At 47.6% G+C, this 13,668-nt stretch overlaps 1 protein-coding gene across 2 annotated transcripts in view; it reads left to right on the top strand.

Annotated features, from left to right (window-relative positions):
• Positions 1–13,227, top strand: part of LOC132579210 (carbonic anhydrase 15-like) — a 46,433-nt gene extending 33,206 nt beyond the window's left edge. For both annotated transcript variants that reach the window (XM_060249441.1, XM_060249440.1), the window contains 5 exons: positions 948–1,108; positions 9,340–9,432; positions 10,893–10,959; positions 11,741–11,907; positions 12,847–13,227. In XM_060249441.1, the coding sequence (XP_060105424.1) occupies positions 948–1,108; positions 9,340–9,432; positions 10,893–10,959; positions 11,741–11,907; positions 12,847–13,056 (698 nt within the window). In that variant the 3' untranslated portion in view covers positions 13,057–13,227. The remainder of the gene's footprint in view (positions 1–947; positions 1,109–9,339; positions 9,433–10,892; positions 10,960–11,740; positions 11,908–12,846) is intronic.
• Positions 13,228–13,668: the final 441 nt, after the last annotated feature.

The following is a 13,668-nucleotide window of genomic DNA, read 5'->3' as shown; positions in this document are numbered from 1 at the left end:
CCTTGTTGAGCCACCACTGTATTGTTATCAGTTTCTACATTGCCAACCATGTGCATAGCACTTTGCAGCATAGCAGGAAGTCAAGTCACAGTCTAAAATTAAGCACAGAGGAAGCTACTTAGCTGGCCTCAGTGGTTGATAAATGGGACATCTGCTGAGGCTCACAGCCTGGCCAATGGCACTGTACTGACCAGAGATGCTTGGTCCAACTGTTTCCACCTGGAATGACTCAGAAGTCCTTTTGATTTGGGGAGCATTCTGCACCTATTGGCTTACCAGTCAGGTTTCTTGCTCTGGCCACAGCATGACAGCATGGCTCAACCTATGTTATAGGTAGGTTTCCCAAGACTGCCTTGAAAAATGCTGGGAGATTTGTGTATGTTCTCCTGGGGAGGCTGGAGTTTGGGGAGGATGTGATGTCACTTTTGGGTGATGCTGTAGACTGCCTCCATTGGACTTTGTGGTCTTTACCATAGAAACGAGGAGAAATTTCTAAAGCATCACTCTATGAAGGCCATTTTTTCTCTCACTCCTTAGTTTCTCAGAGGTGGGAAACTGGAGCTGAGGACAGGTCATTTCCTGCCCTAGGCAGGTAAATGAGAAGCCTAGTCAAAGGCAGGGCTTCTTTTTTTGAGCAGGAATGCACAGGAACGCAGTTCTGGCTGGCTTGGCACCAGGAGGTGTGGCTTAATATGCAAATGAGTTCCTGCTGGGCCTTTTCTACTAAAAGCCCTGTGTGAAATAATGGTGATGTCAGGGGGTGTGGCCGCCTATGCAAATAAGTTCCCGCTGGGCTTTTTCTACAGAAAAAGCCCTGTTCAGTTCTTCCTTTCCATGTGCAAAGAGGGAGGGAGGGAAAGCTGAACAGCAGCTGCCTGTCTTGCAGGAAAGTAGTCTTTCTCTCTCTTTCTCTGACCTCTTGATCTCTGACCTGGCCTCTATTACAGTGACTATGAACCTGGATGGAGCCTCTGCTGCAGAGCAAATCAACATCACCAAAGGAGGGCTTCAGGACACATACCGGGCCTTGCAGTTCCACTTCCATTGGGGGGACGTCAACAAAAATGGTTCAGAGCATACTATTGATGGACGCCAATACCCGATGGAGGTAGACACTCTTTCCCTCTTTTGGTTTTGTAACCACTGCACTGCAATACCAGGGAGGACTCTCAGGCTGGAGACTGACAGTTGTTCTTCATAAGAATCATCCGTTAGAAAACCTAGACCAATTGCTCACTAGCAGCTGCTCTGCCCTGGGCTTCTGCTTTCCTTGGATCAAATGATCAATTCCCCACCAATTGCCATGTGGGTGCATTTTGATCCGAAGCTCCTTCCCATTTCCCTTGCAGCTTCCTGCTCTGTTTTATTTTTAGATTTGGAAGCTGCGAGGGAAATTGGAGGGAGTTGTGAGTCAAAATGTGGCTGCGCAGCGACTATTGGGGAATCGATTGCTTGACTGGGGCGGAGTGACTGATAGTGAGGAATCAGTCCTAGTTTGCACTCAGCATGATCTCATCCAATTTAGTGTATGGCATATCCTGTTTTCCATTCTATGATGATAGTTGCAGAATTTGGATGTAGCCACCATGCTTCAAAAGAACTTTCCCCTTTCTCCTTCCCTTACTTTTCTTGCACTGAACATGTAGCCAAATGAAGAGTTCTAGAGAACTCAAAAACTTACCCACTGCTTTGGGTTGCCAGTCTCCAGATGGTGGCTGGAGACCTTCTGGAATTTTACAACTGGTGTCCAGGGGACAGAGGTCGGTTTTTCTGGAGAAAATGGCTGCTTTGGAAGGTGGATTCTATGGCATTATACTCTGCAGATGTCCCTCCCCTTTCCAAACCTTGTCCTCCTCAGGATCCTGCCTAGAGTTGCCAAGTCCAATTCAAGAAATATCTGGGGACTTTGGGGGTGTAGCCAGGAGACTTTGGGGTGAAGCCAGGAGCAAGGTTGTGACAAGCATAATTGAACTCCAAAGTTCTGACCATCACATTTAAAGGGACTGCATACCTTTTAAATGCCTTCCCTCCATTGGAAATAATGAAGGATAGGAGCACCTTATTTTGGGGCTCATTGAATTGGACCCTCTGGTCCAATCCTTTTGAAACTTGGAGGGTATTTTGGGGAGAGGCACTGGATGCTATGCTGAAAATTTTGTGCCTCTACCTCAAAAAAACCAGCCCCCTCAGCGCCCCAGATACCAGTGGATCAATTCTCCATTATCCCCTATGGAAATTGGTCTCCATAGGGTATAATGGATTGTCCGGCAGACATTCCCCCCCCCCCCACTTTCTGAAGACCCTGAAGAGGGGGGAAAGCCTCCAAGATGGGGGATCCCCTGCCCCCACCTGGGCACTGGCAACCCTAATCCTGGCCCCCCACCCCCAAATCTCCATACATTTTCCAACCTAGAGCTGGCAATTCTATTTGTAATACAGATGGGTTTGTGACCTTTTGGTTGGACCTTGCAAAAGGAATTACGTGACTTTTGGTTTTGGAGTTGCCTATGGGCCAATGTATCTACTTGCAATCTTTAGTGTAAAGCTGATGATTCTTGGTGGAATCCTAGGCTTGGGCTAAGGGTTTCCAGTCTCCAGGTGGGGCCTGGAGATCTCCCACTTTTACAACTGATCTCTGGCTGTCAGAGATCAGTTCCCCTGGAGAAAATGCCTGTTTTGAAGGGTGGACTCTATGGCATTGTATCATGTTGAGGCCCCTCCCCTCCCCAAACCCTGCCCTCTCCTGGCTCTACCCCCAAAGTTTCCAAGTATTTTCCAACACAGACCTGGCAACCCTACTTGGGCCCATTATTTGGCTGATGCCAACTAAAAGAACTGTTTGGGGCAACTGAAGAGATGGACATTGGAGGCCCTTCTTTTAGTTCCTCAGTTTCTCTTAACTTCGCCTACCTTACAGGGCTGTTGAAAAAATAAAACTGGGGAAAGTGGAAATGGCCAGTATCCTGCGTTCCTTAAAGGAAGGGAGAGCCGAAAATGTAACTGAATGAATGAAAAAAAGGCATGCATGTGTATAGTACACATGCATTCATTCATTCATTTAGTACACAATCTTCAGTTCTTCAAGGATTACTGAAACTATTTCAGCTACTGAGGGTCTCGAGCCTTTTCTTTCTCAGTGGAAAGATGGGAAAAAGTTCTGCTGGTATTTCAAAGGAGACACCATCCAATTACGCAGGGTGTATAATGAATACACTCATCTTAGGTCTTTGTATTTTCAGCAAGAAGCTATTAATTAAGAAAGACTCTGGGGCGTTGCCGATAAGGAACAGTCCATCCGTTCCTCATGAGATCAGGACAAAATGAGGGAAATGAGAAAGGGCCTATTGTCACCCCAAACTGATCACAGGCAACTGGTTGTATCATTGCAATTATTTTAATTATTTAACGGGGAGTTTGCAACAAGTCACTGGTTATTCTTGTCTTTTTAATCTTACGTTTGTGGAGCGAGGATAATCAGCACAATACCATGCATTCATTACCTAACAATTTAACTGTAGTTCATTAAAACAATTGCTTACTACCTTCAATTCCCCCCTTTCCCCCAGACACAAGTGAAATGTGTGATGTTCTATAGCTGGGGTCCCCAACCTTTTTGAGTCTGTGGTCACCTTCGGAATTCTAACCTACCATGGTGGGCACAACCACAGAACATTTGCCCCAAAATGGCTACTGAAGCTTACCTTTAGTCACACTGTGACTGATCCTTGTGCCGTAGTTAAGGATGGGCACAAACTGCAGGGAGCAGAAAGCAAGAGTTTAAATGGCTGGGAGCCATTTCACCCCTACTTTCTGGTCCCCACAAAAAACCCTGCTGTCTGCAAAAAAGCTCCCAGCCATTTGAAACTAAACAGCTGATTTTCATAAAGAGCAGAAATCGGGAGTTTAAACCCTTGCTTTCTGCTCTTCATGAACTGTGGCGGAACCGGTTCGATTCTGCCTTCAGACCCGGTCCCGTCAGCTCCCTATGGAGTCGCCAACTCCTGGAGGGAGCTATTTCTCCTCCTGCCCCTTGGGCTCGCTGCCACCACCTGCTCAGTCCCGGGGTTCAGATTGAGAGGAACAGGACTCCCAATCCCCCTCTCCAGCTGTGAGGCCAGGCCTCAAGGTCCTCTGCCACCCTGCACTTGGGTTTCACAGAGACCTCAGCGCTTCTTTGGGGCACCCCTGGAGGATTGGCACCTTATCCAACTGCATGCCTTCCCCCTTCCCCGGGGCCCCCTTCTCAACACAGCGTGGTCTAAAGCGGTCTGGGGATCTATGTGGTACAGAGTTTGACTGCCAGCATTTTAAACAGAAAAAACATTTATTTAAAAGGGAAAAGGATATGGAAAGAAAAACAAAACAAAAACAGTTGCATCTACAAAATTAGCACAGCCCAGCACAGCACAGCAAACAGCATAACAAAGAAAAGTTGATTATAAACGCATCCGGCTGGCCCTGATCTAAACTTGCCCTGTCTTGTGAAGTACTTACTTAGTCTGCCTGCCTGGAGGCCTCATTTTCCTGAGCAGGCCTCCCCCACAGGCATGAGCCTCCATTGCTCACCACATGCTCGCTCGAGCCCCAGTTCAAATCTGGCTTCTCTTCCTGCCTAACACATGCAAGGAACCACAGCACTTCCTGCCTCTCTAGGAGATTTTCCCCCTAGCGTTTTTGGTTTGGCTCTGGAAGGGAGGGGGGGGGAAGGCTACAAAGCCTGCTGAATGGATTTACTGATCCCTGCCTTTTTGGATGAAGCACCAACACTCTCAGATGGCGTTTCTCCACACGTCCCCCTCCTTAAATTCTGAGCCGGAGGGGTTGCCTCCTACAGAGGTGACCCCGTAGCAGAATCCAAACAAACAAGGAGAAACCCATTAACCCAAAATATTACACAAACATTCAGGTATTTCTCCAATAATACACAAAGTCCAGCACCCTAGGTGCCCATGTCCTTTCTGGACAAAACGTTGCATTGCTGCATGCAGAAGGAATGTCCAGTCTTTAAGATGTACTCCTCCATCTCCCAGGACCACCTCTGGAGTTTGGTGCTCTCCCTCTGTTGCTGCTGTTGCTGGGGTGAGTGGTCCATCAAAGGAGGAAATTCCTGGCCCCACATATGGGGTTGGAAACTGCCCAGTTCCCACCCAGTTGCTCCTTCTTTATCCCTCATTGGTGGAATGTTCCCTCTGTCCACTCTGTCCTCCCAGAAAACCACCTCTGGGGCTCCAAACAATTGCTGTCCCAGCTTCTTTTTGTCTCCTTCCTTCCTACCTATATGCACCACCATGGACCTCGTAGAGAATGGCTGTGGTATCTTCACCTGCACCACTTGAACTGCCTTTCCCATTTTCTCCATAGCCCCCACACAGGTAGCATCGTCTAGATCATCCACAATCATATGGGGTCCCTCCCATTCCACTTTCCGTTCACCAGAATGAAGGGGCAGGAAATCCATCACCCTATCCCCTGTCTCAGCTTCTGAGAACTCCACTTTCTGGTCCCTTGCCACCTCACACAGTGGTTCCAGCCTAGGGTCACTTTGAACCTCAGACAGGAACATTTCTGGCTCCCCCAGACTTCCTATCATCTGTTCCTTCAAGCCACCCCTAGTCCCACTGTTTCCAGGACACTCAGCCAAAGTTTGATCTGGGTTCTCCGCCCCCTCAGTTGGTTTTTCAGTGTCAACCAACTGAGCTCCTTCCTGCCTGGAAGACTCCACAGTATCCTGCTGCCCTTGCGGAAATTGGCACCCCTCTTCCCATTGGGCACACCCTCCTGCAGGGCTTGAGACAGGCTGGTCCTCCCCCTCCCTGGTTGGTGAGGTGGCTTCCCTAAAGTCGCCTTCCTCCCCCCACCTTCCCCTGAGGGTTTGGCTTGGGTTCTCAGTCCCCTCGGTTGGTTTTTCAGCACTACCCAACTGACCCCCTTCTTGCCTGGAAGGTCCCACAGCTTCCCAGGATTCCTGTCTGCCCTGCTTCAAGACGACCCGTTTTGAGAGCGTCTCGGACGATCCCACTTCCTGATCCACAGCTACTTGGTGAACCGGTTCCAACCTAAGGCCGCTCCGGACCCCCTTCTGGAACCGCTCCCGTTCCCCCAAGCCTTCAGCTATGTGCTCCTCTGAGCCCCCATTAGCCTTGCTGCTCTCAGAAACTCCTGTGAAATCTCCACTCTCCACCTTGGTCTCTTCAGCATGCACATCCTTTATGCTAGACAGGTTCCTTTCCTTGCTAGGAACATCGACAGCCTCCTGCTGCACTTGGGGAAAGCTACACCCCTCTTCCCCTTGGCAACACCCTACTCCAGGGCTTGAGATAGGCTGGCCCTCCCCCTCCTGGGTGACTGCCCTCTCTTCGTCCTCAGTAACCTGGGCTATTTCCCCCTCCCTGGTTGGTGGTGAGGTGGCTTCCTTAAAGTTGCCTTCCTCCTCCCACTTCCCCCTGGGGGTTTGGCTGCGGGGTACAGCCTTGATAGAGTACTGGCCAACCACCAAATCCCGGCCCAATAACACTGGAACTGTCTGTTCCTTCATTACCCCACATTCAGCATAGGATTTACCTTCTTGTGGAGCCAAACCCCTGAACTGCTTTCGGGAGTGGTCTGGCCCCAGTTTAAACCTTTTAAATACAGTGGCTTTATAGCCTGCAAAAGTTATCCCCCCATCTTCCATAGGCATGCTGTAATAGATGGCTGAAAGTTCTCCAGTCAGGTTGCTACAGAGGTAAGACATATAGTCCTCCTCTGCAATCCCCCACTGTTTGGCTGCCCTCTCAAAGTTGGAGAGGTATATGGAGGGGTCTTCTCCCTCTTGGTACACTGCAAAGTCCTTGGGGGTGACTTGGATCTCTTTGCTTAGTTCAGCTTCCAGACGTAGCACCTCAAGCTCATGGCGGCGTTGCTCTTCCTGCTCCCGTCTGCGGATATCAGCTCTCTCTTTTTCCTCCTGTCTGCGAAGCTCAGCTTGTCTCAGCTCTCTCTCTCGTTCCTCCTGTCTGCGGACTGCATCCCTCTCTGCTTGTCGTTCCTCTCTCTCTCGTTCCTCCTGTCTGCGGACTTGGTCCGCCTTGATACGCATTCTCTCCAGTTCCATCTGTAGCTGCAAGATTACCTCTGACTGGGTGGGGGCCACTTTTGCAGGTGCCCCTGCCTGCTGATGATACTCCAACAGGAGGACTTGCATATCTGCTACAGTCAGGTTGTCACACTCCAGCTCTTGTTTTGCGCACTCTTCCTGGAGCTGTGGCTTTGTCATCTTCAGGATTTCCAGTTTCTTAGCACGCTCCATCCTAACTAGCTAAACTTTCCCTACTCCAGTTGACCCGAAAAGAAAACAAAACCGCTGTTGCTTCCTCTGGGTGCTTGCACGCATCAAAACCCAAAAATGCCTGGCCAATCAAGTTCTCTGTTTGTTCTCATCCCACCGCTGCCGCCAAGTGTGGCGGAACCGGTTCGATTCTGCCTTCAGACCCGGTCCCGTCAGCTCCCTATGGAGTCGCCAACTCCTGGAGGGAGCTATTTCTCCTCCTGCCCCTTGGGCTCGCTGCCACCACCTGCTCAGTCCTGGGGTTCAGATTGAGAGGAACAGGACTCCCAATCCCCCTCTCCAGCTGTGAGGCCAGGCCTCAAGGTCCTCTGCCACCCTGCACTTGGGTTTCACAGAGACCTCAGCGCTTCTTTGGGGCACCCCTGGAGGATTGGCACCTTATCCAACTGCATGCCTTCCCCCTTCCCCGGGGCCCCCTTCTCAACACAGCGTGGTCTAAAGCGGTCTGGGGATCTATGTGGTACAGAGTTTGACTGCCAGCATTTTAAACAGAAAAAACATTTATTTAAAAGGGAAAAGGATATGGAAAGAAAAACAAAACAAAAACAGTTGCATCTACAAAATTAGCACAGCCCAGCACAGCACAGCAAACAGCATAACAAAGAAAAGTTGATTATAAACGCATCCGGCTGGCCCTGATCTAAACTTGCCCTGTCTTGTGAAGTACTTACTTAGTCTGCCTGCCTGGAGGCCTCATTTTCCTGAGCAGGCCTCCCCCACAGGCATGAGCCTCCATTGCTCACCACATGCTCGCTCGAGCCCCAGTTCAAATCTGGCTTCTCTTCCTGCCTAACACATGCAAGGAACCACAGCACTTCCTGCCTCTCTAGGAGATTTTCCCCCTAGCGTTGTTGGTTTGGCTCTGGAAGGGAGGGGGGGGGAAAGGCTACAAAGCCTGCTGAATGGATTTACTGATCCCTGCCTTTTTGGATGAAGCACCAACACTCTCAGATGGCGTTTCTCCACATGAACCACCACGAACTACTCAAAATTTGTGAAAATCTGTGGAAGTTCTTCAGTTTGTGAACATTGTTTCAAGAAGCATGAACAGTTCAAAGTTTGCGATGAATTTTAGTTTGTTAGCCAGTTTATGCCCATCCCTAGCTATAGTGGCAGCTGCTGCCAAAGCAGCATTTTTAAAAATCTGCACAGCCAATCACATCAGAAACCTTCCTGGGCAGAAACTTAAGTTGTCCCTGCCCACTTTCTAAAAAAAACACTTTGCGGCACCCAGAAAGGTGCCATGGTGTCAATGGCCATCATGTTCAGGACCCCTGACTTATGGTATGCTTAGCAGAGTGCTTTATGATAGCTTTACAGCAGTTTTGCAGCACTGTGAATTAGCAAACACACTGCTTTCAGGAGCAACCTGTTGCTTTTCATAAAAGATACAGGAGGAACTAGCTTGAAAGACAAATTTGAATAACAGAACAGCTTGTTGAATGCAATAATGAAGTTTTGCTGTGGCTCTTCTAAGACAGCTTTTTTGTAAATAAATAATTCCACTCCAGCACAGAAAGAATCAACTTGCATCTGCACAATACTGCAACATTCTTCCTTCCTGAACTTTACCTTTGTTTGGGTATTATTTTGCTCTTTTTCAGTCCTGTTTTTGGCCCCTCTTGGTAGCTGATTTAGTCAAGAAAAACGACTGTGATCCAGCCAATCATGTAGCCAGTCTAACAATGTCAAACTGCTACTTAGCCAATCAGTTTTAGTTATGCAATGATATCACAAATCAAAGTCAAAAGAATAGGAAACTCCTTTTCTATTCCATTTTGTAGGCTCAAGAATGTGTGCACATTTCTCAAAGTGCAGATTTATTCTTCAGAGATGCCTTTCCAATTTGATTTAGCCCTGCGTGGGATCTCTGGGAACTGGGGGCATGTGCCAAATAGCGCTTTCCCTGAGCACATCATACTTGCTCACGTCGATGTCATTGCAACCGACAGGCGACTATCACAAAAAGGCCCAGCTTAGACTCAAAATAATTGTGGTTTCCCCCCCTGCAGCTGCATCTTGTTCACATGAACACCAAATACAAAATCTTAAATGAAGCAAAGGGACACCCCAACGGATTGGCTGTTCTAAGCTTCTTGTTCAAGGTGAGCCATACGAAACTGCTGCTATTATATAGTCAATTTGAACTTGATTGATTGGACTAGGATGAAGGCGCCATCTTTTGTCATATGGGAAGGGAATCAAGGCTGCCGACAGGGGGACAGGTAGACTTTTCAGGGGCATGAAATTAGGGAAGTTGTGTCACTTGTTTTTATATGATGTGATGTTGTGGTTAGAGTGTCAGACTAGGACTTGAATCCCGGCTTGAATATCCCAGCCTCTGCCGTGAAACTACCCAGGAACCCGGAGTGCATCTGCTCTCTCAGCCTAACCTACCTCATAGGGTTGTTGTGAAGATAAAATGAAGGAAAACTGTCAGTTAAAAACCGAATTCAAGTAGTAATAAAATGATTTATACACTGTAGTGGCAACTGATATATAAACAGAAAGGACTGAGAATATTGAAATGCAGGACTTTTTTTGTAGAAAAAGCCCAGCAGGAACTCATTTGCATACTAGACTACACCCCCTGAAATTACCATTGTTTCTCGCAGGGCTTTTTTTGTAGAAAAAGCCCATCAGGAACTAATTTGCATATGAAGCCACACCCCTGACACCAAGTCAGCCAGAACTGCATTTCTGTGCGTTCCTGCTCAGAAATGTATTATTAAAATGCATAATTAAAAAAACAACCTGGTCTGTGGAAAAATCGTCTTCCACAGAACCGGTCCCTGGTGCCAAAAAGGTTGTGGACTGCTGCACTAAGGAAGTCCAAGGCTGCTCCCCAGAGGAAGGCAATGGCAAACCACTCTGCTTCTCACTTGCCCTGAAAGCCTTGAGTTTTGCAAGGGGAAAAGATGTGGTGGTGAGGCCTATCCAGAAATAAAACAGATGTTTTTCTTTCAAAAACATATGAAGAAGAAGAAGACGACATTGGATTTATATTCCACCCTCCACTCAAGAGTCTCAGAGAGGCTTACAATCTCCTTTATCTTCCCGCCCCCACCCCCGCACAACAAACATCCTGTGAGGTGGATGGAGCTGCGAGAGCTCTCCCAGAAGCTGCCCTTTCAAGGACAAGCTCTGTGATAACTATGGCTGATCCAAGGCCATGCCAGCAGCTGCAAGTGGAGGAGTGGAGAATCAAACCTGGTTCTCCTAGATAAGAGCCTGCACACTTAAACCACTACACCAAACTTGATTTGATTTATTCAATATTAAGCCTGCCCTTCCTGCGAACAGGCTCAGGGTGGGCTACAACATAACCATAATCATAAAAGATACATATAAATAAATGTTAAAACTATCCAGATTTAAAACCATAATCTAATATACAAAGATGGTGGCCAAAATTGGACTGGATTGGATTGGAGGGAAGGGCATGTTATAAGCTTGTGCGAGGCCCACCTTCACTCTCCTTGGGCCTGGGAACTGAGCATCACCCATTTTGTTCTACTGTTGCTTCTTGCAGTCAATTTATTCCTCTCCCCTCTTTGAATGGCAGGTGTCAGAAATGGATAACATCAATTACAACACAATCGTTGCTGGGCTCAAAAACATCTCTCATGACGGTAAGCAGCAAGAGTCAGACAAGCATTTGACTATTTTGCTTGAGCAAACCAGACCTGAGCAAGATCTGTTGTTTGGAGATCCAGGAACAAATCTCCTGTGACTTAGGTTTGCCACCTCTGGGTTGGGAAACTCCTGGAGATTTTGGGGGTGGAGTCTGAGGAGGATGTGGTTTGGGGAAGTGGAGTAAAATGCCAGAAAATCCATCTCCAAAGTCACCATTTTCTCCAGGGGAATCTATTTTAATTCCATTGTGCATGGATACTCTAGCACAGGGATGTCAAACAAGTTTTAAAAAGATTGGATCGGGGGGGTCCAATTCTATGAGCCCCCAAAGAAGCTGCCCCTATCCCTCATTATTTCCAAATGGAAGGAAGGCTTTTAAAAGGCAAATGGTCCCTTAAAATGTGATGGCCAGAACTCCCTTTGGAGTTCAATTATGCTTGTCACACCCTTGCTCCTGGCTCCACACCCAATGTCTCCTGGCTCCACCCCCAGGGTCCCCAGATATTTCTTGAGTCGGACCTGGTATCCCTAACCTGGGACCTTCTGCATACAGAGCAGGTGCTCTTCTGATGAACCACAGCTCAGTGGGCCGGCTGATTCTTTTTGATATGCTTTTTGTACTATTTGCGAAAGCTTTGAGCCAATGTGGAAATGTTTACAGTACAATGCTTTTTGTACATAGAACTGGACACATTGCTTCTTTCCCATCTTACTAACTTTTTCTCAAGTACACTGAGTGTCTTTGTCTTTCCTAAGCAGTTCTGTTTCTCTGCCTAGGGCTTTCGGTTGACTTGGCATCCACGTTTCCTCTTAGCAACCTGCTTCCCGACATGGGCTTGCTCTCCAAGTACTATCGCTACAAAGGTTCCCTCACCACCCCTGGGTGTGAAGAAGTGGTCGTCTGGACTGTGTTTGAAGAACAGATCCCTATCAGCAAGTCTCAGGTATACACATGTGGTTCTGCAATAGTGGTCCTTGAATGGCACATTGGTAAACGTGGGTTGTTACCCTGCACAGATTGGGACCCCAAAAGCTGTATTTCGGCTTTCAAAAGATGCAAAGTTGATCTTCTCATAAATTTTCTCCCCAGCTGCTTGTATTTTGCAAGGATACACATTTCATTTTTAATTATTTAAAAAATCCAATAGTTGGATCAATGCACAGCAGCCAAGAAGGTCAGAGCGCCTGCTCCGGTTGCAACGCCACTGAGGATGTTCTCTGCAGCTGAGAATGAAACGTCTGGAAGGAAAACTTTCTCCAGTAGAACACGGCACTTGAGCCCGAAAGATTCTACAAACCCTAATGATGTTACCAGCCGTGAAAACCTGAAATCTTTGATAATCCAATAGTTGTTTTAATACTGGGGGGGGGCTGCTCTGCAGAGGGGAGGTCACAACTGCTAGCCAGCCAGTGCTGTGTCCTTGACAGTTTTTAGAAGAATACCGCAGATTTATACCCTGCCCTTCTCCCTGAATCAGAGACTCAGAGCGGCTTACAATCTCCTATATATTCTCCCGCCACAACAGACACCCTGTGAGGTGGGTGGGGCTGAAAGGGCTCTCACAGCAGCTACCCTTCCAAGGCCAACTCCTGCAATAGCTATGGCTAACCCAAGGCCATTCCAGCAGCTGCAAGTGGAGGATTGGGGAATCAAACCCGGTTCTCTTAGATAAGAGTCCGCACACTTAACCACTACACCAAACTGGCTCTCTATTTTTTACTGTTTTGCTTGAAAATTTTGAAAGCAATGCAGTCCTGCTGGAAATTTTGTGTGCCTGACTAGGCAAGGTGTGCAGTTCCACTGATGTGGACTACTCCAATTGTGATTATCTGTTCACCTCCTCTAATAACTGGCAATAATCTCCTTTCTTCCTTTTATTCAGCTGGATGCATTTGTGAACACACTTTACTTTAAAACTGGAGCGAAGCCGGTGAAGATGGCTAACAACTTCCGTCCTCCGCAGCCTCTGAAAAGTCGCAAAGTCTACGCATCCAAAGACGCTACCATCAACCACAGCCCGCCACTGGCTAACAGACTCCTCTTTCCTCTACTTCTGGCTTTTTTAACTGGCCAATTGCCTGGCCTCTGTTAACAGTTTTGGCTAATCACAACCAACTGTTACTTCATAGCGTTTTCATAGCCATGCTTCTTCACTGTGATCCTTTTTCTAGTGCTGAACTGAACAAAACGATAAGGGGAAGCCAACTGGGTGGGAAAGGGAAGAAAGCAACATCTGGCTATTACATTTTGGGTTTTGTTTTTTTTTTTAATAAAAGCTGTTATCCTCCTACAGGGAAGGGGATGTAGAGCTTGCTGTGTCTTGGTTCCACTCCCAGGCATCTTCTTGTGACAGCAGAGCTGAAAAAAACTTTTCTTTGCCCAAGAGGCTGGAGAGCTGTTGCCAGTCAGAGTTGGCAATACCAAGCTGGGCACCATTGGGAACGGATTAGCACCGAGTCATAGAGGTGTCTGCTGCCTCTTCAACATTGTCCGTTGTGATGCGCTTGGGGTAATGTGGCACGCAAAGCACCATGTCCTCAGAATGTGAAAGAAAATGCTTTATACGATGTAAAATGAAGTTAGAATAAATCCAGAATTCTTACTTTTTCCACATGGGAATTTGCTCGCTTCTTCTTCTTTTATTTTCAGTCATTTGGAAGGAGCTTCTTTCGAATTCAGTTTCCACCTCCTCCAACCGTGTCAT

This window comes from Heteronotia binoei, chromosome 11 (genome assembly GCF_032191835.1).
Source record: "Heteronotia binoei isolate CCM8104 ecotype False Entrance Well chromosome 11, APGP_CSIRO_Hbin_v1, whole genome shotgun sequence".
Classification (NCBI taxonomy): domain Eukaryota; kingdom Metazoa; phylum Chordata; class Lepidosauria; order Squamata; family Gekkonidae; genus Heteronotia; species Heteronotia binoei.
This window is presented reverse-complemented; position numbering and strand designations above follow the sequence as displayed.